This window comes from Schistocerca piceifrons, chromosome 3 (genome assembly GCF_021461385.2).
Source record: "Schistocerca piceifrons isolate TAMUIC-IGC-003096 chromosome 3, iqSchPice1.1, whole genome shotgun sequence".
Taxonomy (NCBI): domain Eukaryota; kingdom Metazoa; phylum Arthropoda; class Insecta; order Orthoptera; family Acrididae; genus Schistocerca; species Schistocerca piceifrons.
The window spans coordinates 174,060,611-174,086,279 of NC_060140.1; the positions used below are offsets into that span (position 1 = coordinate 174,060,611).

Here is a 25,669-nt window from a genome sequence, read left to right on the forward strand (position 1 = left end):
TTATATTAAAAGGTATGAAACGTAAATAAAGAATAGAGTTTAATATATATTAGGAGAATCTTGTATTACAAAATATGTGAAGGATTCCTGGTACTTACAGTATTACATTAACATGGAGTGATATGTCATTGTCGTTTTTACAAACACCTGCATAGCTCCATTAGTCCAAATAAAATATAGCCCTGAGAATAGGGTTCGTCAGACAAATAAAAATAAGTACATGGAAGTTGGAGAGCGCATAAGCGACTGGGTAACATCGGCCAGCGTAGTAGCACTGCAGTCAGGGCAGATGGCGCTCAGGTCGCGAACTATGTGCCGATTGGCGTACTGAAGCAACATGTAAAGTATCCATATTAATTGCGTCCTTAGATAGAGTGACAATAAATAAAAGGAAAGCATTTAACACACCCGTTATGACATTGTGGGAGCCTTAGAAACATTAACGTAGATACATACATCAAAAAGGCAGGTGGCGCTTACACCATAAGTTACATGCAGTGGCATATACAGCCAGAATATAAAAGTTATATTATCATATTAGTGAAGCCCATAGATCGTATATAAATCAAAACTTTAAGAATAATCAGTAATGGCTCTTAAGACACAATTTACGAAACCTGGTCAACAATCCAGTTAATATACATTCTCAGGGAGCCAAGGTTTTAGAATAAGAGAAAATTACATGAGGGCCGATGTAGTGGCAGCCATACATCGTGAGAATACCACATTACATAAAAGGTAGTGAGCTTAAAGATTTGAAAGTGCATTATACCTTCCTGAGGAAATAGACTACTGAGGTTATCAACATTAATGTTATATATTAAACGCCAATAGGCACATAGTTCGCGACCTGAGCGCCACCTGCCCTGGCTGCAGTGCTACTACGCTGGCCGATTTTACCCAGTCGCTTATGCGCTCTCCAACTTCCATGTACTGATTTTTATTTGTCTGACGAACCCTATTCTCAGGGCTATATTTTATTTGGACTAATGGAGCTATGCAGGTGTTTGTAAAAACGACAATGACATATCACTCCATGTTAATGTAATACTGTAAGTACCAGGAATCCTTCTCATATTTTGTAATACAAGATTCTCCTAATATATATTAAACTCTGTTCTTTACTTATGTTTCATACCTTTTAATATAAATTACGATGTTCATTGTCCTCAGGCCGCCTTCTGAAGAAGATAGATTTAAGTCTATCGAAACCTAGGTAAAGATTATTTTATCCTTTGCAACTGGTCGGTTGTTTTTAATCCTATTACGTGGAACAGTTGCTGTTACGTAGCTATGTTTCAAATACAGAAAAGTAATACTTAAATTCCAACTAATGGCCACTGCTGAACGTTAGTGTTATGAAGTCCATTGTGCAGCATTATTGGTGGTGAGCCTTAAGAATGATACTGATCTGCGGAAGAGCTTCTGGATCAGGTACGCCGGCAAGATAAATTGAACTTCACCTCTTACAAATTTCAATCAACAGCCGGATTTTTTATCTTAAGATTTCAACACCGTAATTGCAACAAAACGCGCCTTTCGGTGCTGTTATACATGGAACCGCCTCTGTAGCTGTGTGATCAGTGCGACTGCCTGCCAAGGGGATGACCCTGGTTCGACTGCTGGGAGATATGGTACAGGGTGCATTGAGTCTCACGAGGCTAAGTGAGAAGCTACTCCACCGATTACAACCGGTTTCAAAACCGAGGAGCCAGAAAACACAGGGAGAGTGGTGGGTTGGCCACATAACCTTCCATACAGCAATCCAATGATGCCATTGTCGGAGGATGACATGGCAGAAGGTCAAACACGGCTGGCCCTCCTAGGACCAGACCGCGGAACTTCTATTCGTTGAATTAGAGACTTTCGATCCCATTGTATATCTCCACTGATTTTCATGCCGAAGTGGCCGAGTTGCTGCGAGCTCTGCAAACGGCGCAAGACAGGCACTCCCAACATCTGTTAGGAAGTAAAATGGGTTTGAAATTTCCTAGAGTCCTGCCCTACAGTCCTTAAGAGGCAAAGCAAGGATTACCAGACATCCTTAGAGGAAAAAGATCTACGAGGGCGGCTGATTTCTATCGAACAACAATGCAAAGAACAACTACACCAAAAAGAGTAGAAAAATAGTGTGCATTAAGGATTAAACGGTAACAGATGTTTGGGGTTTTCCATACAAACTAGCAACAACCAAGATTGGATCACCCACTGTATTTTCAACCCTGAGACGATCATACGGCACGATGATGACAGATGGGAGACTTCAGTGTAGTACTTACTCAGATATCTGTTGTCAGACGCTATGGCGATGGAAGACACAGTGTACCATCAGCATCTTCTTTCTGAATTATTAGACAAGCATGTGAATAATAGTGGTTGCGGTTTCATCTGCCGAGGAGGAAGCGAGGCCGGCAATAATGAAGACAAAAAAGAACGAAGTACCGAGGTCTGATGGAATACAGGCCCAGTTGTTGCACCAGCTAATGGACGAAATCGTATCATATATAAAAGTGCTATTAAACGAATGTCTTTTGCAGGATGGGTGCCCAAAATCTGGAAAATTTCTAAAATCTTTATGCTAAAAAAGGGATAGACAAAGACCCAAGAGGACCGAAATCTACAGGCAAATTTGTTAAATGCCCTAGTCACAACACAGGAAAAGCTCCTGTGATCCCGCCTGAGGTACCACTGACAGGTAGTAGGCATGACCCCCCTGCCGTATATGGTTGAAAGAAAGGGAAATTCGCCGAGAATGCGATAAATCACATAGTGAATATTATTTTCACTTCAGGCGAGAAGTCTGTTATGGGTATAAAGACTGATACGGCTGGGGAGTTTGATGATTTGTTGTTGCCTGCCCTGTTTAAAAGACAAACAGACAGACTGTCCCAGGTGCGTCCACGAGGTTATTGTACAGATAGCCAGGTGCAACTGAAATTTCCTGGAAAGAAAATTTTTTGAAGATATACCAGAGGCTGCCCAAAGGGCTCTGTTTGTGGTCCAGAGTTCTGGGAGTTTGGCATAGAGCCGTTACTGGACCAGCTCCAGAGTATAACGCTAGATGTTGCATAGGCTGTCAGCATAATGATTTGCTAACAAAAAGCCTAAATTACAGGAAAATAGTATGACAGTTCTCGAAAGACTAAATAACTGATGCGTAGAAATCGAACGATAGCGGCACACAAAACAGTTTGTGTGTCACAAAAGGAAACATTATCAGGAACGAGAATCCTCGCAATCAGAATAAATGACAAACTTGTGAAAAGAAGTGTACACGTGCCTTGGAATTAACATCGACGGAATGCGGAACTTTCTTGTACATTTAGAAATCTGCCAGAGAGACATTAAAGTCCTTGACAAAATAGCAGCAACTGGCCAAAGAGTATTTCACATGGCACTAAGTGCAATAAGACCGTACCACAACGCAACCCTACTCGCTGTTGTGGACTACAGGTCGAGCGCTTGGGCCCACAGAGCTGGGCTCATAGCCAGAAAGTTAAGGACAGGACAGGCTGCTAGGCGAGCTCAGAAAGTATATTCCTGCGCCTGAAAGGCGCGAATTGAACAGCACCGACTGAAGCGTTGCTAGTGATACTACGCTTCTTACCTCTAGACCTACCCATATGAAAGAAAAGAGGTGCACAATATTGGCTCAGAAAGCTCGAATACGATAAAGTAAATAAAGGCATGCCTTGACACAGAAGGGCAACCAGTCTGGGTACAGGGCAGAAACAGGGAGGGGAACCTATCAGTTCCCTCTTAACATGAAAGGAAGAAAAAGAATGACATACTTCCTTATGACCAAGAGAGCTATACACAGCCTGTCGCAACATGGTCCATATGCATGCTACTTACTAGAAATACGACAACGTACCACAGCCACTTAGGAATGCGCTATTAGGGTAGACTTACAGACGAGTGCAGGAACGCTTTGCTAGTACAACTGCCTACACCGAGGAAAAAAAAAAAGCCATGGGATACCTTCTAATATCGTGTCGGTCCTCCTTTTACCGGGCGTCGTGCACCAACTTGACGTGGCATGGATTCAACAAGTCGTTGGAAGTCCCCTGCAGAAGTATTGAGCTATACTGCCTTTCTAGCCGCCCGTAATTGCGAAAGGTATGTCTTATAATTTCCAATAGGATTCATGTCAGGCGGTCTGAGTGGCTAAGTGATTCGCTGGAATTGTCCAGAATCATTTTCAAACCAGTCGTCAACAACTATGACCCAGAGAGATATTTGGGAACATGAAGTACGAGGGGCGTTTGACAAGTCCGTGCAAAAACAAAAGTCTCCTTTTAGACTTATACACTTCGCCCAATGCTGTTCTAATTTTTTGATCCCTTCCGAGTAATAGGAATTTTCCAAGTTTGCAAAATAGTTGCTATTAGCTGCTGCAATCACCTGCTATTAGCTGCTGCAACCATCTGCTATTAGCTGCTGCAATCACCTCCTCGTTTGAATAAAATCTTCGTCCCGCCAGCCATTTCTACAAATTGGGGAACAAATAATAGTCCGAAGGAGCCAAGTCTGGAGAGTAGAGGGGATGTGAAAACAGTTGGAATCCTATTTCCATTAATTTTGCGACCACAATTGCTGAGGTGTGTGCTGGTGCATTGTCGTGATGGAAAAAGGACTTTTCGCGGTCCAATCGCCGGCGTTTTTCTTGCAGCTCGGTTTTCAAACGGTCCGATAACGATGAATAATATGCACCTGTAATAGTTTTACCCTTTTCCAGATAGTCGATGAGGATTATCCCTTGTGAATCACAAAAGACAGTCGCCATAACCTTTCCGGCCGAAGGAATGGTCTTCGCCTTTTGTGGTGCAGGTTCTCCCTTGGTAACCCATTGTTTAGATTGTCCTTTGGTCTCAGGAGTACAGTAATGTATCTATGTTTCATCCACAGTGACGGAACGACGCTTGAAGTCCTGCGGATTCTTCCTGAATAGCTGCAAACCATCCTTGCAACACTTTACAAGATTCCGTTTTTGGTCAAGCGTGAGCAATCGCGAAACCTATCTTGCGGATAGCTTCCTCATGTCAAAATGTTTATGCAAAATATTATGTACCTGTTCATTCGAGATGCCCACAGCACTAGTAATCTCTCGCACCTTAACTCCTCTGTCATCCATCACTGTATCATGGATTTTATCAATGATTTCTGGAGTCGTAACCTCCACAGGGCGTCCAGAACGTTCAGCATCACTTGTGCTCATATGGCCACTCCGAAAATTTTGAAACTACTTATAAACTGAAACTTCCTGGCAGATTAAAACTGTGTGCCGGACCGAAACTCGAACTCGGGACCTTTGCCTATCGCGGGCAAGTGCTCTACCAACTGAGCTACCCAAGCACGACTCACGCCCCGTCCTCACTGCTTTACTTCTGCCAGTACCTCGCGTCCTACCTTCCAAACTTTACAGAAGCTCTCCTGCGAACCTTGCAGAACTAGTACTCCTGAAAGAAAGGATATTACGGAGACATGGCTTAGCCACAGCCTAGGGGATGTTTCCAGAATGAGATTTTCACTCTGCAGCGGAGTGTGCGCTGATATGAAACTTCCTGACAGATTAAAACTGTGTGCAGGGCCTTTGCAAAGGTCCCGAGTTCGAGTCTCGGTCCGGCACACAGTTTTAATCTGCCAGGAAGTTTCATATCAGCGCACACTCCGCTGCAAAGTGAAAATCTCATTGTGTATACTTATAAACTGTTCTAATCGAAGGTGCAGAGTCACCATAATGATTATCAAGCTTCTGTTTAGTCTCCTGAGGCGTTTAGCCTTTCATAAAGTAATTTTTAATCGCCACACGAAATTCTTTTTCGTCCATTTTTTGACAATCACTCTACTTCCTTGATTCACATGAATGACAAACAAGAAGAAATATACCAATATGGTTGAAACTTGGGTGTGCGTTCTTTCCTAATATGCTACCAACTAAACATGACCTCGATGCGCGCCTGTGGTGCCATCTCTCGGACTTTGGACGGACTTTTCTAACTCCCCTCGTACATGAATGGATGCAAATTGTCAACAAGTAGCCGAACATGACAATTTCCAGTCAACGATCTGGACCAGATGACCCAGTCCATTTCGTTATAGAGCCACCATCAGCTTGTACAGTGCCTTGTTGACAACTTGGATCCATGGCTTCGTGGCGTCCGCGCCACACACTGACACTACCATTAGCTCTTACCAACTGAAATCTGAACTCATCTGACCCGGCCATCGTTTGCCAGTCGTCCAGAGACCGACCAATATGGCCACGAGTCCAGGAGAGGCGCTCGATTTCGTTCTGTCACCAAAGGCACTCGCGTCAGTCGGCTGCCGCCACAGCTCATTAACGCAAGATTTTGTCGCACGTCGCATATTGATTTCTGCTGTTATTTCACGCAGTGTTGCTTGTCTTTTAGCACTGAGAATTCTACGCAAACGACGCTGCTCTCGCTCGTTTATTGGAGGCCATAGGTCGCTGCGTTGTCTGCGGTGAGAGGTAATGCATAAAATTTGGTATACTCGTCACATTCTTGATACTGTGGATCTCGGAATACAGAATTCCCTAATGATTTTCGAAATGGAATGACTCCTGCGTCTAGCTCCATCTACCATTCTGCGTTCGATGTCTTAATTCGCATCGTGTGGCCGTAATCACGTTGGAGACCTTCTCAAGTGAATCACGTCGGTACAAATGGCAGATCCGCAAATGCATTGTCCTTTTACACACTACTGGCCATTAAAATTGCTACACCAAGAAGAATGCAGATCATAAATTGGTATTCACTGGACAAATATATTATATTAGAACTGACATGAGATTACATTTTCACGCAATTTGGGTGCATAGATCCGGAGAAATCAGTACCCAGAACAACCCCCTCTGGCCGTAACAACGGCCTTGATACGCCTGGACATTGAGTCAAACAGAGCTGGGAAGGCGTGCACAGGTACAGCTGCCCACGTAGCTTCAACACGATACCACAGTTCATCAAGAGTAGTGAGCAGCGTATTGTGACGAGCCAGTTGCTCGGCCACCATTGACCAGACGTTTTCAATTGGTGAGAGATCTGGAGAATGTGCTGGCCATGGCAGCAGTCGAACATTTTCTGTATCCAGAAAGTCCCGTACAGGACTTGCAACATGCGGTCGTGCATTATCCTGCTGAAATTTAGGGTTTCGCAGGGATCGAATGAAGGGTAGAGCCACGGGTCGTAACACATCTGAAATGTAACGACCACTGTTCAAAATCCCGTCAATGCGAACAAGAGGTGACCGCGACGTGTAACCAATGGCACCCCATATCATCACGCCGGGTGATACGCCAGTATGGCGATGACGAATACACGCTTCAATGTGCGTTCACCGCAATGTCGCCAAACACGGATGCGACCGTCATGATGCTGTAAACAGAACCTGGATTCATCCGAAAAAATGAAGTTTTGCTATTCGTGCACCCAGCTTCGTCACTGAGTCCACTATCGCAGGCGCTCCTGTCTGTGATGCAGTGTCAAGGGTAACCGCAGCCATGATCTCCGAGCTGATAGTCTATGCTGATGCAAACGACGTCGAACTGTTCGTGCAGATGGTTGTTGTCTTGCAAACGTCCCCATCTGTTGACTCAGGGATCGAGACGTGCCTGCACGATCCGTTACTGCCATGCGGATATATCTGTTATCTCGACTGCTGGTGATACGAGGCCGTTTGGATCAAGCACGGGGTTCCGTATTACCGTGCTGAATCCACCGATTGCATGTTCTGCTAACAGTCATTGGATCTCGACAGTCGCAATCGCGATAGGCTACAATCCGACCTTTATCAAGGTCGGAAACGTGACGGTATGCATTTCTCCTCCTTACACGAGGCATCACAACAACGTTTCAGCAGGCAACGCCGGTCAACTTCTGTTTGTGTATGAGAAATCGGTTGGAAACTTTCCTCATGTCAGCACGTTGTAGGTGTCGCCACCGGCGCCAACCCTGTGTGAATGCTCTGAAAAGCTAATCATTTGCATATCACAGCATCTTCTTCCTGTCGGTTAAATTTCGCGTCTGTAGCACGTCATCTTCGTGGTGTAGCAATTTTTTATGGCCAGCAGTGTATCTCCTATATGCGGTACTGCCACCTTCTGTTTATGTGCATAAGGCTATCACATGACTTCCGTCACCTTAATTTAAGTTTCCCGTACAGTGCCTTTTAAAATACCAAATATTTCGGTTCCCTTAGTTGTGGAAGCACACACCACACGGTGACTAACAATTTGCCAACGTTCAAGTTTACTTGGCCACGCTGTAACGCACTCCGAACTGCACAGAACACTGTCGTGACCACTACTGACACTTTCAACCTATCGACGATGCTGTACAGGTACCGTTCTTGATCAGATACAAAGCGCAACTTGCAGAATCGGCTATCATCTACATTTGTGTTCAATAATGCAGTTCTCGCCTTCTTTCCAAAAGTGTGTCCAACCCTGTAGCTCTCGTTGAAAATCAGAGAACTGCCTGTTTTTAGTTCATTTACGTTCAGATCCTGCAGTGTACTGTTAACTGCATCAGTATTTCTAATATCAAACGACAGTTACAATACACCAAGATGGGTATCACAGTTTCACAGTCCCACTGGAAATTTAGGCTATCCTTATTAGAAAGCTACAAATATCAAAAGAACACTGCTTTAGCAAGTCACTAAAATTTTTTATGTTTCACATCGCGTTTCTGACTGCTATACCTGCATTAAGTAGTGTGTAGTACTGTTGTCAGTATTTAATTATGTTCGCACCTAGTGCATTTCTCTACAGTGGTCCTAAGTTTAATTTCGAAGTTTTTTATAAAATAACATTTTGCAAATCGTTTTATGTGTAGTGGAACATATAACCTATGTACAATTACCGAAATGGTACGTGCCACTGAAGGGTAGCACCACGGATTTAGCTCAGAAATATTTCTTGAAGAAAACAATCACCTTGTAGGAATTTTTATATCCACCGAATGAATCAAGAATGACACTGTGAAACATGGTTTATAGCTGCAAAGAAGAAACGGCAGTAAACAGAAAACTATTACTTCACCCGAAGGGTAAAGCAATTCACCAAACAATAAAGACATTATACTCGAGAACGCCCTGTAAATATATGAAATGAAATTAAAATTCAGTGCAGTGTGAAATCATTTCACGGCATAGAAAATAATCCCTGAAGGAATTGTATATAAAATACCTTCCATACAAGTCGACTATATTGTTACCCTTCATAATATTTGTAGATATTCCATCAACTGTAGTCTTTATGCTCACTAACAGGGCATATTAAAAATATACTGTTACCTGTTGGAAGTACACCAGCATTCCTTTCAGGTGCACGAACAGTTGGGGCACCTGGAAAAGCTGGAGTAGGCGCACCAGCACCTCCAAACTGGCTGGGGAAGCCTGGAGGTTGCGGTGCACCTGGAGCTGTGGGCAAAGGCTGTCTCTGCAAGAAAGAGGGTGGCGGCGGCGGCGGTGGCAGCGGCGGTCTTGGTGTTGGCGCCGGTGGCGGAGGCGGAGGCGGCAGTGTTGGCGGCGGCGGTGGCGGCAGCGGCGCAGGTATGGGAAAATGGGTGGGAGGGCTAGTTGGTGTAGGTGAGACAGCTTTGCCAGGCCCAGAAAACATTGGTTGCTCAAATGGCTGTGGTGGAGGTGGTATTGGAACTTTTGGTTGCCTACCACCTGTAATTATAGGTAGTAGTGATGGTGTTGTAGGTAGCTCAAATGGCTTTGGAGGAGATGGTGGTGGAGGTTTAGATGGGAGAGGAGGAGGAGGAGGAGGAGGAGGAGGTGGTGGTGCTGATGGAGAAGGCAGTTGGGTTAGTTGAAATGGTGGTGGTGGTGCTGGTGGAGGAGGAGGAGGAGGAGGAGGAGGAGGAGGAGGAGGAGGTGGTGGTGGTGGTGGTGGTGGTGGTGGTGGTGGTGGGGGTGGTGGTGGTGGTGGTGGTCCTGATGGAGAAGGCAGTTGGGATAGTTGAAATGGTGGTGGTGGTGGTGGTGGTGGTGGAGGAGGAGGAGGAGGTGGTGGAGGACTAGGGAATATTACTACTATATCAGGTGGCAATCCTTTCGTTTCTGTAGGTAAAGGCTGCAGCTGGAATGGTTGTGGTGGGGGTGGAACTGGAACACTTGGCTGCTTCCCACCTGGAACAACAGTAGGTGGTGAGAATACCTTACCTGTAGGTGGTGAAACAGGCAATTCAAATGGCTTTGGTGCTGGTGGTGGTGTGGGTATGGGAACTGGAGCAGATTGGATAGTAGGTGGAGGGGAAACAGCTTTACCAGGCACAGGAAACAATGGTAGCTCAAATGGTTGCGGTGGAGATGGTATTTTCCTAGCCCCTGTGATACTAGGCGGCAGTGATGGTGGTTTAGGTAGTTCAAATGGCTTTGGAGGAGATGGGAGTGGAGGCCTAGATGGTCTGAGAGAGGGACTTGAAAGTGGAGGAAAAGGGAAGGGAGGAGGGGGAGGAGGAGGAGGAGGTGGTAGAAGTGTTGGTGTTGATGGCAGTGGTGGTGGTGGTGGTGGTGGTGGTGGTGGTGGTGGTGCTCTTGGCAGTGGTGGTGGTGGTGGTGGTGGTGGCGGCGGCAGGATGGTTACTGGTGGTAACACTTTACTTGGTTTCATCAATGACGGTTTTTGTGGAAAAACAGATAGGGAGGGTGGTCGTAGTGGAGATGGTTGGGGAATAGGAAAAGGTTTTGGCACTGTTTTAACTCCAGGTTTTGGGAGGACAGGTGCAGGAAATTGTGGCTGTGCTGTGGGTATTGGTGGTGGCTTACCCACACCTGGACTGGCAGGTAGGACTGGGCGTGAAGGCTGGGTGACTGCAATCGGTGCCGGTGCAGGCACTGGGGCGAAGCTGGGTGGTGGCGCGGGCACCACAACGATGCCATGAGTGGGCGGCGCTCCTGGGGCGGCAGGCGAGGGGGCAGCGCCCAGAGGTCTGCCCGGCACCAGGCCAGGAGGCCCGTATTCCAGCGACGGTGTCGCTGGCCAGCTACCACCCGGCGCCCACAGTGACGCGTACCATACCTGTGTATGTTCCAGCCAGCACAGTGATGTGATGCTATGTCACACCTACAAACACACTACTGATGGCTAAATTTTAACGATGTTTGCATGCAGTGAAAGTCAGATTGGTATGCAAATGATAAAGATTTCAGTGCAACCACACAAAGTTACATGTACTAGGTCTAAGGTCATCTACTCGTACATTCTTTGCATAATGAAAAATCGCACAAGGTTTTTTCATTCAGAAATTGCATTTGAAATTGGCTGTTCGTATTACCTATTGTCCGAGCAGGAGAAACATCTGCCATCATAATTCGACTCGACTGGATATTTTATTACAGTGTTGCCAAGTTGCCTTTGCCTGACCTCCATTTTCAACCGAAAATTGGCATGTGACGGAAATTCGTAAGAAACGTTTTTGTAGTGTTGGTTTTCGTGAACGTTCAAAAATTTTGATATATGTTGTTTATAACTGGATCCGGTAAATGACAATGTGGCTCACTGGGACAGTTTGCAGACAACACAGTTGTAAGAAGGATGTGCCATAGGAAATTAATTAGAAATACTGACATATTTTAAGACGTTCTGCGCTTGGTTCAAAGACGAAGTTGGTTCTCAGCAAAAATTAATATAATGAAACGCAAGTAAATAAATACATACTTAAATACACTGAGGTCTGAAAGGTCGTGCGACACCTCCAAATATCGTATCACACCTCCAGTTGTCCGGCAGAGTGCAGCACCTCGACATGGCATGGACCCAACAAGTCGTTGGTAGCTCCCTGCAGAAATATTGAACCATGCTGCCTCTATAGCCGGATGTGTTGCCGGCGCAAGACTTTGTGCACGAACCGACTTCTCGATTGTGTTCCATAGATGATTGATGAGATTCGTGTCGGGCGATCTGGTTAGTCAGATCATTCGCTCGAATTGTCCTCTATGTTCTTCAAACAAGTCGCGAACAAATGAGGCACATTGATATGACATCGTTGTTTGGCAACATGAAGTCCATGAACGAACATAGCCATTTCCAGTCAATGATCTGTTCATTTGGACCAGAGGATCCAGTCTGTTTCACGTAAACATAGCCCACACTATTATGGAGTCACCACCCGTAGGTGCAGTGGCTTGTTGATACCTTGGGTCCGTGGCTTCGTGTGGTCCACGCCACACTAACACTACCATCAGTTCTTACCAACTGAAATCGGAACTCGTCTGACCAGGCCACGGTTTCCCATTTGTATAGAGTCCAACCGATATGGTCACTATCTCAGGAGAGGCGCTGCAGACGACACAGAGATAAGCTATTAGCAAAGGCACCCGCATCGATCGTCTGCCTAATTAACGCCACATTTCGCCGTACTGGCCTCACGGATACGTACATCGTACGTCCGATAGTGATTTCTGCAATTATTCCACGCAGAGTTGCTTGTTCGTTACCATTGACGGCTCTACGAAAACGGCGCTGATCTCTGTCGTTAAGTGGAGGCTGTAGGCCACTGTGTTGTCTGTGGTGAGAAGTAATGCCTGAAACTTGGTATTCTCGGGACACTAAAGGCGCTGTTGATCTCTGAACACTGAATTCTGATATGGAATGTCCCGTGCGTCTAGCTCCAAATACCATTTCGCACAATGAGTCTTAATTGGCGTCGTGCGGCCATAATCACGCCGAAAACCTTTTCTCATGGATCACGTGGGTACAAATGACAGCTCTCTCAATGCACTGCCCTTTTATACTTTGTGTACGCGATACTACCATCATCTGTACTGCTATTTCGTAAGTTTTGTACTCTCAGTGTAATGTGCCGGCTTAATTGGCGTCGAAGTATCAAGCAACATGTTCCTCAGTGGTTAGAGGCCCAACGACCAAATTAAAAGTAGCGTTCAAATGGTTCTGAGCAATATGGGACTTAACATCTGAGGTCATCAATCCCCTGGACTTAGAACTACGCCACTGGCCATTAAAAATGCCGATGATGAACGGGTATTCATTGGACAAATATATTATACTAGAACTGATAAGTGATTACATTTTCACGCAGTTTGGGTGCATACATCCTGAGAAATGAGCACCCAGAATCACCACCTCTGGCCGTAATAATGGCCTTGGTACGCCTGGGCATTGATTCAAACAGAGCTTGGATGGCGTGTACAGGTACAGCTGCGCATGCAGGTTCAACACGATACCACAATTCATCAAGAGTAGTGACCGACGTATAGTGACGAGCCAGTTGCTCGAACACCATTGACCAGACGTTTTCAGTTGGTGAGAGATTTGGAGAATGTGCTGGTCAGGGCAGCAGTCGATCATTTTCTGTATTCAGAAAGGCCCGTACAGGACCTGCAACATACGGTCGTGCATTATCGTGCTGAAATGTAGTGTTTCGGAGGGATCGAATGAGAGGTAGAGCCACGAGTCTTAACACATCTGAAATGTAACGTCCACTGTTCAAAGTGCCGTCAATGCGAACAACGGATGACCGAGACGTGTAACCAATGGCACCCCACACCATCACGCCGGGTGATGTGCGTACACCGCGATGTCACCGAACACGTATGTAGCCATCATCATGCTGTAAACAGAACTTGGATTCATCCGAAAAAATGACGTTTTGCCATTCGTGCAACCAGGTTCGTCGTTGAATACACCATCGCAGGCGTTCCTGTCTGTGATGCAGCGTTAAGGTAACCGCAGCCATGGTCTCCGAGCTGATAGTCCATGCTGCTGCAAACGTCGTCGAACTGTTCGTGCAGATGGTTGTTGTCTTGCAAACGTCCCCATCTGTTGACTCAGGGATCGAGACGTGCCTGCACGATCCGTTACAGCCATGCGGATATGATGCCTGTCATCTCGACTGCTAGTGATACGAGGCCGTTGGATTCCAGCAAGGCGCACCGTATTACCCTCCCTAACCCACCGATTGCATATTCTGATAACAGTCATTGGATCTCGACCAACGCGGGCAGCAGTGTCGCAATACGAAAAATCGCAATCGCGATATGCTACAATCTGACCTTTATCAAAGTCGGAAATGTGATGGCACGCATTTCTCCTCCTTACACGAGGCATCACAGCAACGAGTCACCAGGCAATACCGGTCAACTGCTGTTTGTGAATGAGAAATCGGTTGGAAACTTCCCTCAAGCCAGCACGTTGTAGGTGTCGCCATCGGCGTCAACCTTGTGTGAATGCTCTGAAAAGCTAATCATTTGCAAATCACAGCATCTTCTTCCTGTCGGTTAAATTTCGCGTCTGTAGCACGTCATCTTCGTCGTGTAGCAACTTTAATGGCCAGTAGTGTACTTAAACCTAACTAACCTAAGGACATCACACACATCCATGCCCGAGGCAGGATTCGAACCTGCGACCGTAGAGGTCGCGTGGTTCTAGTCTGAAGTGCCTAGAACCACTGGACCACTCCGGCCGGCAAAATTAGTGTTGCTCAAGACATATGCCGGACTCATATTTACGGAAGAAACTAAACAAAGCTCACACAGGAATTAGGACGTTTATCAAAGCCTATCGGTAACAATTCGGCCGTCTTTGGAGCTTTCACTGAATTCGATTAAAGACGTGCTGCAGAATAACGTAAAGGTGTACAGCGAAGTTTGTCACGTTACGCGCAGATAAAGCTTTCAGCTTTTTGTTTGATCTCGCGCAAACTCTTATTCAGTGTGCACAGGTGAAACTGTAAAGCTCTGCGAACGCGCGAATGCATAAATCTTGCATCTGAACATAATGAGGTTGAGCAGTAACAGTTCTGTGCTGCTATTGGTTGACGCTGTCACGCCACTAAGGAATAGCGTCTGCCTCGGAAACCACGGTATATCATATGGGTCGTCCATTTACGTGATGTATTTGTGGTATGTTTTAGTTTTTAATGAAATACAGGAATATAAAGTGCTATACTGCTATTGCTCTAATTTTACTACTACATTCAGTAACCTGACAAGATTTTAAACAGACACTGCAGATTTTCAAAAACCTAAATCCTCTGTCGAGTTGAAACATGCACAAAGAAAGCGCAAAATATGGTCAGTCTGAAGTTTTCTGTCAAAATTAAATGATTAAAACGAACTTCAGAAATTCTAACATGGCCCTGAGGAAACGTTTAACGAATAAACAAAACCTATGTAACGCTCATTTTCATTTTGTATTCATCACAACTTTAAAAGAGCTTCAACTAATCTGTGGACACTGTTGTACAAATTCCTCGTGTGTGGGAAGCATTTGAATTAACTAACTAAAACACTCTTCAAAATGCCTGCCTGACAACTGAAACTGCCGTTTATTCAAGATCGCAAGGTTGACTGACACTGCAGTAGAGTATATCCAAGTTTTTCCCTGCAAAAATTGTTAAGTCTTCTGCTAAATGGCAAGTCAAGTTGTTGTTGGTTGTTTTTGGGGATGGAGACCAGACAGCGAGGTCATCGGTCTCATCGGATTAGGGAAGGACGGGGAAGGAAGTCGGCCGTGCCCTTTGAAAGGAACCATCCCGGCATTTGCTTGGAGCGATTTAGGGAAATCACAGAAAACCTAAATCAGGATGGCCGGACGCGGGATTGAACCGTCGTCCTCCCGAATGCGAGTCCAGTGTCTAACCACTGCGCCACCTCGCTCGGTGGCAAGTCAAGTAGTCGACTTGCAAATGTCCTCTTTGACCCATTGAATGCTGACCCTGCAATAGATTTCTGATTTGAAAAATCTTTTGCCCACTATTCGATTAATTTCACGGGTCACAATGCAGTCGATGACGACTGACTTCGAAGATCTTTATCACGTGTCCCCAATTTCACGCACATATTCTGCAGATTAGCATTTGTTCTCTGTAATGGCGCTATGGAATTCTGTGACTCGGCTGTACGTGAATCATTACAAACAAAACCTGTAAATGTACGTTTATCAGCCCTCTCCCTCCGCGGTGAAAGCTTTTCTAAAATTCCTGTTCTTCTTCTACGGAACTCACATTCTGATTCATGCAGTGTGCTAACAATGGCGCTAACACTGCACTATAAATTACACGATGGAACTCTATCGCTCTTAAGCACTCGTTTCCGCGGAAAATTTAAGCAGTTTCAGGCGCAATTGTCCTTGCAATGAGGAGAGCATATTCTAGCCTTTGCAACAATCGCAGTGTCTTTTCTACCGCATTTCGGGAGCCAAATCTTTTACAGACTTTTATAGCGAAGAAATCATGAAATATTTCTTCAGCTCCGTTAGTGGCGCTATGGTGAGACTTATAGTCAACAACAGCACAGCCCGGCGTTGCTTGCTCACACTCAAGACAATTTCGCCTGTAAATCACTCGCTACACAAAAGTATCGAAGCGAAGACGACAACACTCACGGAATCACACAGCCTCCAACGTACAAATATGGGTGTGAATAGTTCCTCTATGACGTCATGCGCACAGTGGTCAAAATGCGTTTGCTCCTAGGAAGTTCTGGTCTTACGTTAAATCAGTAAGTGGCTCGTAACAGCATATCCAGACACTCCGGGATGATGATGGCATTGAAACAGAGGATGACACGCGTAAAGCTGAAATACTAAACACCTTTTTCCAAACCTGTTTCACAGAGGAAGACCGCACTACAGTTTCTTCTTTAAATCCTCGCACAAACGAAAAAATGGCTGACATCGAGATAAGTGTCCAAGGAATAGAAAAGCAACTGGAATCACTCAATAGAGGAAAGTCCACTGGACCTGACGGGATACTAATTCGATTCTACACAGAGTACGCGAAAGAACTTGCCCCTCTTCTAACAGCCGTGTACCGCAAGTCTCTAGAGGAACGGAGGGTTCCAAATGATTGGAAATGAGCACAGGTAGTCCCAGTCTTCAAGAAGGGTCGTCGAGCAGATGCGCAAAACTATAGACCTATATCTCTGACGTCGATCTGTTGTAGAATTTTAGAACATGTTTTTTGCTCGAGTATCATGTCGTTTTTAGAAACCCAGAATCTACTATGTAGGAATCAACATGGATTCCGGAAACAGCGATCGTGTGAGACCCAACTCGCTTTATTTGTTCATGAGACCCAGAAAATATTAGATACAGGATCCCAGGTAGATGCTATTTTTCTTGACTTCCGGAAGGCGTTCGATACAGTTCCGCACTGTCGCCTGATAAAGTAAGAGCCTACGGAATATCAGACCAGCTGTGTAGCTGGATTGAAGAGTTTTTAGCAAACAGAACACAGCATGTTGTTCTCAATGGAGAGACGTCTACAGACGTTAAAGTAACCTCTGGCGTGCCACAGGGGAGTGTTATGGGACCATTGCTTTTCACAATATATATAAATGACCTAGTAGATAGGGTCGGAAGTTCCATGCGGCTTTTCGCGGATGATGATGTAGTATACAGAGAAGTTGCAGCATTAGAAAATTGTAGCGAAATGCAGGAAGATCTGCAGCGGATAGGCACTTGGTGCAGGGAGTGGCAACTGTCCCTTAACATAGACAAATGTAATGTATTGCGAATACATAGAAAGAAGGATCCTTTATTGTATGATTATATGATAGCGGAACAAACACTGGTAGTAGTTACTTCTGTAAAATATCTGGGAGTATGCGTGCGGAACGATTTGAAGTGGAATGATCATATAAAATTAATTGCTGGTAAGGCGGGTACCAGGTTGAGATTCATTGGGAGAGTGCTTAGAAAATGTAGTCCAACAACAAAGGAGGTGGCTTACAAAACACTCGTTCGACCTATACTTGAGTACTGCTCATCAGTGTGGGATCCGTACCAGATCGGTTTGACGGAGGAGATAGAGAAGATCCAAAGAAGAGCGGCGCGTTTCGTCACAGGGTTATTTGGTAACCGTGATAGCGCTACGGAGATGTTTAATAAACTCAAGTGGCAGACTGCAAGAGAGGCGCTCTGCATCGCGGTGTAGATTGCTCGCCAGGTTTCGAGAGGGTGCGTTTCTGCATGAGGTATCGAATATATTGCTTCCCCCTACTTATACCTCCCGAGGAGATCACGAATGTAAAATTAGAGAGATTAGAGAGCGCACGGAGGCTTTCAGACAGTCGTTCTTCCCGCGAACCATACGCGACTGGAACAGGAAAGGGAGGTAATGACAGTGGCACGTAAAGTGCCCTCCGCCACACACCGTTGGGTGGCTTGCGGAGTATAAATGTAGATGTAGATGTAGAACTGTATAAGACTTTAGCATGCTGCAGATTCCTCTATTCTGCATTGTTCGTCTTATTGTAGCCATCCTACAAGATTTGTTCGTGACTAAAATATACTTATTTCTAGGGACGTTTACTGTTTTGTCCGCGACTGAAAAGAATGCTCGCGATTGGAATGTAGATGCGAGTAGAGTGACGCGTTCTAGCACTTCACCCTCGACGTGTTAGCCTCTCAGACCGCACGAGAATTCTCGAACTCTCTCTCTCTTTCTCTCTCTCCAACGTCATTTCCGCTGGAATGCTTATACACCTCCCACCCTTTCCCTCCTTATGTCGCCAGCCCTACAGTATTTTATCGTCGTTCGCACGAGCATGGTTCCGAAACTTTGGAAATGTGTTCACGTTGCGTATTAATTCATTCTGACGCACATCGGTTGACGTGCGGTACGGCGGCTGCGTGTTACGCTACTGACCATAGCGAATGTTAGTACTGCGCTTACGACGGTCTATTCGACTCGGATGCTGTGTACTTACGTCAGGACAGATGCGGTCAATTGGATTAAAGATATGGCGCTTAACTATTTCCTCCGCGACGGTATCAAAGAGGTGTTAGATTGCTGAACTTCCCTGCTGGACAAACAAACGGACTTACAATGCTGGCGAAATATAGATCCTGGTTTGCAATGGACCCTCCAGCTAGCTGGGGTGTTCCAGGCGCGAGAAAATGAGATGACTATGGCCCACCATTCATGACAGCTTTCATCTTGTGTATACAGGGGACAGTACTCCTCAAAGTACGAGAAGACGACCTGGACACACTGCATGCTCAGTTGTTGAGGGGTTTTCTTTACCTAGTTAGTATGGTCCTTACTTCGTAGTAAAATAAACAAAGTAGATAATAAAAGATCCCTGTTCCACACCCGTGTGCAATGCGACGCAGTGCGCAAAAGTCGGGTGGCGACCCCTACCATCTCTGCCGCCATGCTCCATAAAAAAGTCTGCAGCCATGCAGCGGACCCAGTTTCGATCCCCGGCCGTGTCGGAGATTTTTTTCTGTTTGAGAGCTGGGTGTTCTATTGTCCTCGCTATCATTACATCATCATAATAGACACTGAAGTCGCCCCGCATGGCGACAACTGAAAAGACAAATTACAATAAACTCGAGACCTTCAGCTGCTTACAGGAGATGATAAATATCAATGGGAACAGTTGAAAATATGTGCTCCGACCGGGACTCGAGCCCTAGATTTCCTGCTTACATGGCAGACGCTCTACCCATCTGAGCCATCGAGGCCACAGAGGATAGTTCGACTGCAGGGATTTATTTCTGGCACGGTCCCCGTGAGACCCACACTTCCAACTTACTGCCCACACACTACATTCGTAGTGCCCCTGCCCACTATACTCATTACTCGCGGCAGTCAATCTACCGATTCCCGTAAGAGTTCGCACAATGTGAGTGCATCCGCACTGAATAACATCATTGGCCGGTAAGCCTTATGTATATGAAGATGGTATCTGCTCTGTCGGACATATCCGAATCAGCAGATACCATCTTCATACTGAAAAGACTTGTCACTCAGCGGCCGAACTTCCCCAGGTGGGAACTCCTGGCCATGAATGCTGTATGATCATTTTCTCACATGTGTCAGTTTTCCCTGTTACGTTATCCATCCTGTATTTATTGGGTGTCCCAGGAGCAAAAACATTTACTAAAAATGGGCTCTAAAATGTATACCTTAAGAGCTACGAGTACTATATCTTCGATGCTGTGAAACAAATCTCTTCCACTGTTAGGTTTTTGCTTTCCATATTTTGAGAGGTGGTAGTGCGAACCAAAACAAGAAAAAATGGCCATTGAGCATGGGCTCTGAAGTGTACACCGTAACTGCTACGAGCTCTTGTTCATCTTTGTTACTGTGAAGTCCAAGTCATCTACTCAACAAGCTATTATGGTAACATAATTTTTGTTGTGATACTTATGTTTAAACAAACGAAAAAATCTCCAGTGTTCAAATAATTGCGGAAATGCAACCGGGTGACGCTGTTGATATTTCGACAGGAGCATACCTTGCCATAAGGCAAGGCATAACTATAGCAAGTAAGCGCTCTGTAAGGGAATTTAAAACCTCGGTCCTCAGAGAAATTTCGGAAAGATAACACACACACATTGTAAACACAAGCGCCATCACAAACCAAAGATGACCGACTTCAGAAATTATTGACAATGAAATTAAAATCAACAGGTGAGGTTGTCTAAACTCTGTCCTTATAACGTTATTTACAGCCCTTGTAACCGTGTGTGCTGCTTATCCTCAGTACACAGATACTGCACAATCCTGATAGTCTCAGCGTCCGATGACGTGTCACAGCTGCAAGAAATACGATAGACACCCGCCATACGCAAACCTAAAAGGACCCTGATCTTAGACGGTGGCCGAAAAACACACTGCCTCATATTTCCGCAAAATACGTCCAATCCTGTACGAAATTTCCCTGCGTAAGACAAAATGGCCGCAGACTTTGATGCCACCTCGATATTATCCAGCGGGTGCACAGTTGGTCAATGGCACAACGCACCTCTAATCTGTCTTTCACTAGAGCCATTCTTATGAAAGGCCAACCGAGCTGACAAAGCTCTCAGGGTACGAGATGAAACGGGCCCTGTCAACTAAGGTACGAAGTATCCCTTCACGCTGAGCCAGATGGTGACAACTATTAGCCTGCCGATGCAAATCAATGCGAGTAGGCTTCGTATAAACGGCGTGTCCCAATGTTCCATCACCCTTCCTCCTGACTAACACATGAAGGAAGGAGATCTTGGCATGCACTCCTGCCACTGGGATACCCCTTCAGTTATTCTAATCTTGTTCCGTAAAAGCCGGCCGTGGTGGCCGAGCGGTTCTAGGCGCTTCAGTTTGGAACCGCGCGACCGTTACGGTCGCAGGTTCGAATCCTGCTTCGGGCATGGATGTGTGTGCTGTCCTTAGGTTAGTTAGGTTTAAGTAGTTCTAAGTTCTAGGGGACTGATGACCTCAGATGTTAAGTCCCATAGTGCTTAGAGGCATTTGAACCATTTTTTTGTTCCGTAAACAAGACAACAATATTCAAGTGACCTTCAAAACTAACGGCAATTTGCTCAACGACCTTAGACCCTACGTCGCCTAAGCTAAGTAGAGATGAAAGACCATCACTGTTCCGCGCACGTACACAAGTTTCTAAACTCGACTTACTGTGATACACTAAGTGTACGGCTGTGTCAAGACATCGATGTATCGTTTACAAGGCTCACAGGCCTATTCGTACTGTAAGACTCTGGAAAGCAATATAAAATTTGAGTCAGGACCTGAAGGAACATCTGCCAGTTTAAAACGACTTGCTCTTACTAAAACGTACGTCGTTAGGGGGTGAAGAAAGTTATTTTCCTGTAAAGTCTGTTCTTTTATGTTGAAATAAACAGTTTATTATGTACAAGTTACGTAATTTCACCCCTTGGGCATAACAATGAAAATTGTTACTCTAACAACATGAAGAATTCAACACATCAGTGTAGGAAGGGAACCTGTCATGATGTTCCTAATAAGAATTTTGTATAACCATAGTAGGTGTGGAAACAACTAATACAGATGTGAAGGCCGTATGCAAAATAAAATTTAAAAAATTCCACCCATATGAGGGTTTTGTCAAAGTGGCAATATACATAGCACATTAGAATACCTTAGCGTAACTGCTGAACTGGAAACGCATATGACGTGGCCAACGTCTTAAAATCGTATATGGTGCATGCAATCAACTTTATTATACCATGTTTGTTTCCTCTTCAGTAGGTACATCAACCTATTTTAAGTGCTGTTATGTTAATACAGAGACATAAGGGTTGAACGTTTCCATTTTACTTATGGACTTCGTATCTGTGACAGTTGTACGAAACTGTTATTAGAGGCGGCATCAGATGTTGCTTCTCCCCATATGGGTGTATGAAATAGGCTGTAGTGTGGAGCAAATACAGAAATTTTTATTGTGATATAGCCTGATAATGACTAAGAGGACGAAATTAAATAACTGCTAAATAATGAAATAAAATTTTTATTTAAAAATTAAAGAACAGAGAACACCCAAAACTTGGTGCCTCGAACCGCGTTTAGATAACGACACTATGTGGAGCCCAGATACCATGTAACCCGTTATTAAAACGATAAAATCTCAAAAGTCACAGCCGTTACTTCCAGTGCGATGAAACTGGAAGTTCACCGGAGTAAGGTGCCGTTTTCTGGACTGTGTTACATCTGTAACGATCAGTAATCACTCACCACAGATCGCTGAAAGTTTCGTTCCATATTGTTAGGCGTAGTACTGTACATTTGATCACTTAGAAGTCTACTTGAAGCCCTTTATATCTCTCTTATCTGCGATGCGGTAAACTGAACGGAAGCTGCACACTGACGTGTTTTTCACACACACCTCACCCTGCCTATGAGACGAGTAAACAAATTTCGTTAGTACCTGGGTGATTCAACGATTAGAAGATGAGTATCATTTCAGTTCCATCGTCGATATGAATCCTGAAACACAGGCTTCAACTTCTCATATTCTCGAGACTTGAGCGCATTAGAAATTATCTTCTACGGAAATAAGACAGCTTCGCTTTTATAATCACACTGACTACACTTCGACCACTCTCTACGATAATCTTCTTGCTTTAGGCTCCGTAACGAGAGCCTCTGTGGAAACTGGGAACCTGGAGGGGAGTAGGCGTTTGACAATTTTGTCAGAATTGTGAGAGCATTGCTCGCGGAAGACAAAGCCTTAGATTCACTACGTTATTTGGTACAGAGCTAATTTGCCACCGAGCCTCAATATTCAGAACATTAGAGCAATAGTTGATTGCCGGATTGATGCGGACTGTTCTCCTGGAATTATAGTTCACGTCATATGTCATCCCATATACGTCTCCAGTATTATAAAATACGGTTTAAAAAACGTTACCTATCTTCAGTGGCAGTATTTCTAGTTTCAGAGTTTCTTTTTTCTAAATGAAATGCTGCAATATCGCGAAATAATTTCTTGTTTGTCTTCTCCAAGTTTGTGGACATACACACTAATTGAGGCACGCTGTTTTATGGAAAGAAATAGTTAAATGTAATATCGCAGTTCAGGTCAATTTATTTTATGCAAAGATGCATTATGCAAATGGTGTAAATGAAAAAGTTAATAATCATCTTAGGAAAAAATTGTATGTGCCTCTGAAGGGCAGACCTACAGGGTGGCTCAAATGGCTCTGAGCACTATACGACTCAACTTCTGAGGTCATCAGTCGCCTAGAACTTAGAATTAATTAAACCTAACTAACCTAAGGACATCACACAAATCCATGCCCGAGGCAGGATTCGAACCTGCGACCGTAGCAATCACGCGGTTCCGGACTGAAGCGCCTAGAACCGCACAGCCACCGCGGCTGGCTACAGGGTGGCGCACGAAATGCGTTACCAATTGTTTCTTTCACAATTTACGACGCACATTATATATCCCGCTAGGATCTCTACAGCAGTACCAGCAGAGCTAGGAAAAACAAATGTGTTACGAAATGACGTGTAATTCACGATACTGCCGCTAGGAAACTAGTAAGCAGCAATGGCTGACAATGGAAGACTGACGACACAGCAACGATCGGCAATTGTGTTACTTTTTCATGAAACGAAAAACCTTGTTGTGACTCAGAGGCGTTTTCAAGAACAGTTTAACACACGATGGGTCCCTTGCAAGAAGACCATCCACAGGTTGTACGATAAATTTGTACAGGAAGGAACAGTACTGGAAGCGAAGCGACCTCGGCCTAAGCCTGTTTGTTCGCTGGAGAATACTGAAGCGGTACGAGTTGCTGTACGGAGAAGTCCCGGGAAATCGTGTAAAAAGGCAACAGTGCAACTGGGAATATCCAGACTCTCCGTTCAACGCATTCTTAAAAGTGACCTCCATATTTACCCAAATATGTTGACCTGTGCACAGAAGCTCACTGAAGAACACAAGCAGCAGAGACTACTGTTTGCTCAGTGGGCGGAGGATAGGGAAGAAACACACAACAACATTTGGTTTTCAGACGAGGCGCATTTTCACGATGTGGTTAACAAACAAAATGTACGCTTTTGGGCCACTGAAAACCCCCAAGTGCTTTATGAACGACAACATTATGCTCCGAGGATTACAGCGTGGGCAGCAATTTCCAGTCACGGACTTATTGGACCCTTTTTCTTTGAAGAAACTGCGAACAGCGAGCGTTATTTGAGCATGCTTCGCAATAGCTTCATTCCAGAGCTTCTTGCTACTGCCTTTCCCTTCAACACGCAGTGGTTCATGCAAGATGGAGCAAGGCCACATACTGCAAACACTGTGTTGGAGTTTTTACACGAGCATTTCGACATGCGGATCATTTCACTCAGGTTTCCAGGTCACTTCAATGACGGACAAAATTGGCCCCCCAATAGTCCAGACCTCAATCCATGTGACTTTTTTCTTTGGGGGTAGCTAAAGGAAAAAAAAATTCACGAAACGTCCACGTGATTTAATGGAGCTCAGAAGACACTGCTAGCTAGGGCATAACCACCTATGGTAAACTAACATACGCAAACAGCGACAAACGTCGGTAAGCCCCTGCATATCAGCAACACTGACTGGCAACTACCAGCTGCTATTAGAGCCGACCAAGAGGCCACAGCAGGGACACCGACGAGCTCGCCCACAGACGCACGAACAATCTCCCAACACTCTCTCACACTGTGCCTCCGGTATATGACCTATCGGACACAAGACCGATAACAAACATAACTGTTGCAGGTTGCAGGACGCTGAACGAGGACTCTGTACCAGCACCCAGCGCCAGCCGCCGAGCAACACAAACGCACAACATCAAGGTATCGACATGCATGATACCCACTACTAACAAAGCCTATCCTTGCACAACCTATCGCAGGCAGCAAGACAACCGCTACTGCTCTTGCCGCCCGACCTAACTTTCGCAGAGGTTTTTTTCCCTTGGCTCTTGCCTTGGCACTTTTTTTCCTCTGCCCTTCAAACCGCTACCCTTCGTCAGATTTCGACCAATCTATCTCCAGATGAGCGCGTATTAATGGTTAATCCTAACCAGACGTACGCAAACATCGCAGTACCCACATCCTGCGACACCTCACTTTAGTGAATACTAACCCTTATGCAGAGATGGCAGTAGACCTTTTGTGTTGGCCATCATGACGGTGTGGGCGTGGAGGGGCTCCACCTCTTGTTAAAAAAAAAACTTATTCTTCAAGCTTGCAGTGAAATTACGGAAGACATGTGCCGAACGGTAATCACTAACTTCAGTGTTCGTTTGAAGGAAGTTAGGAAACGAAATGGTGGACATATTGAGCAAGTGCTTAGAACAAATGTCCATGGACGACTCTTCATTGTAGTATATGTTCCTTCCAGATTGTATTGACAAAGTTTATATTCAAAAACAACATGGTAA

At 45.1% G+C, this 25,669-nt stretch overlaps 1 protein-coding gene across 1 annotated transcript; it reads left to right on the top strand.

The window, feature by feature from the left end:
* The first annotated feature begins 9,578 nt into the window (after positions 1-9,578).
* LOC124788493 (glycine-rich cell wall structural protein 1-like) lies at positions 9,579-11,085 on the top strand. Its single transcript, XM_047255763.1, has 4 exons — positions 9,579-9,831; positions 10,099-10,551; positions 10,672-10,814; positions 10,867-11,085. Exons 1-4 carry the CDS (start codon positions 9,579-9,581, stop codon positions 11,083-11,085), a joined length of 1,068 nt encoding a protein of 355 aa, XP_047111719.1.
* The last annotated feature ends 14,584 nt before the right edge of the window (positions 11,086-25,669 follow it).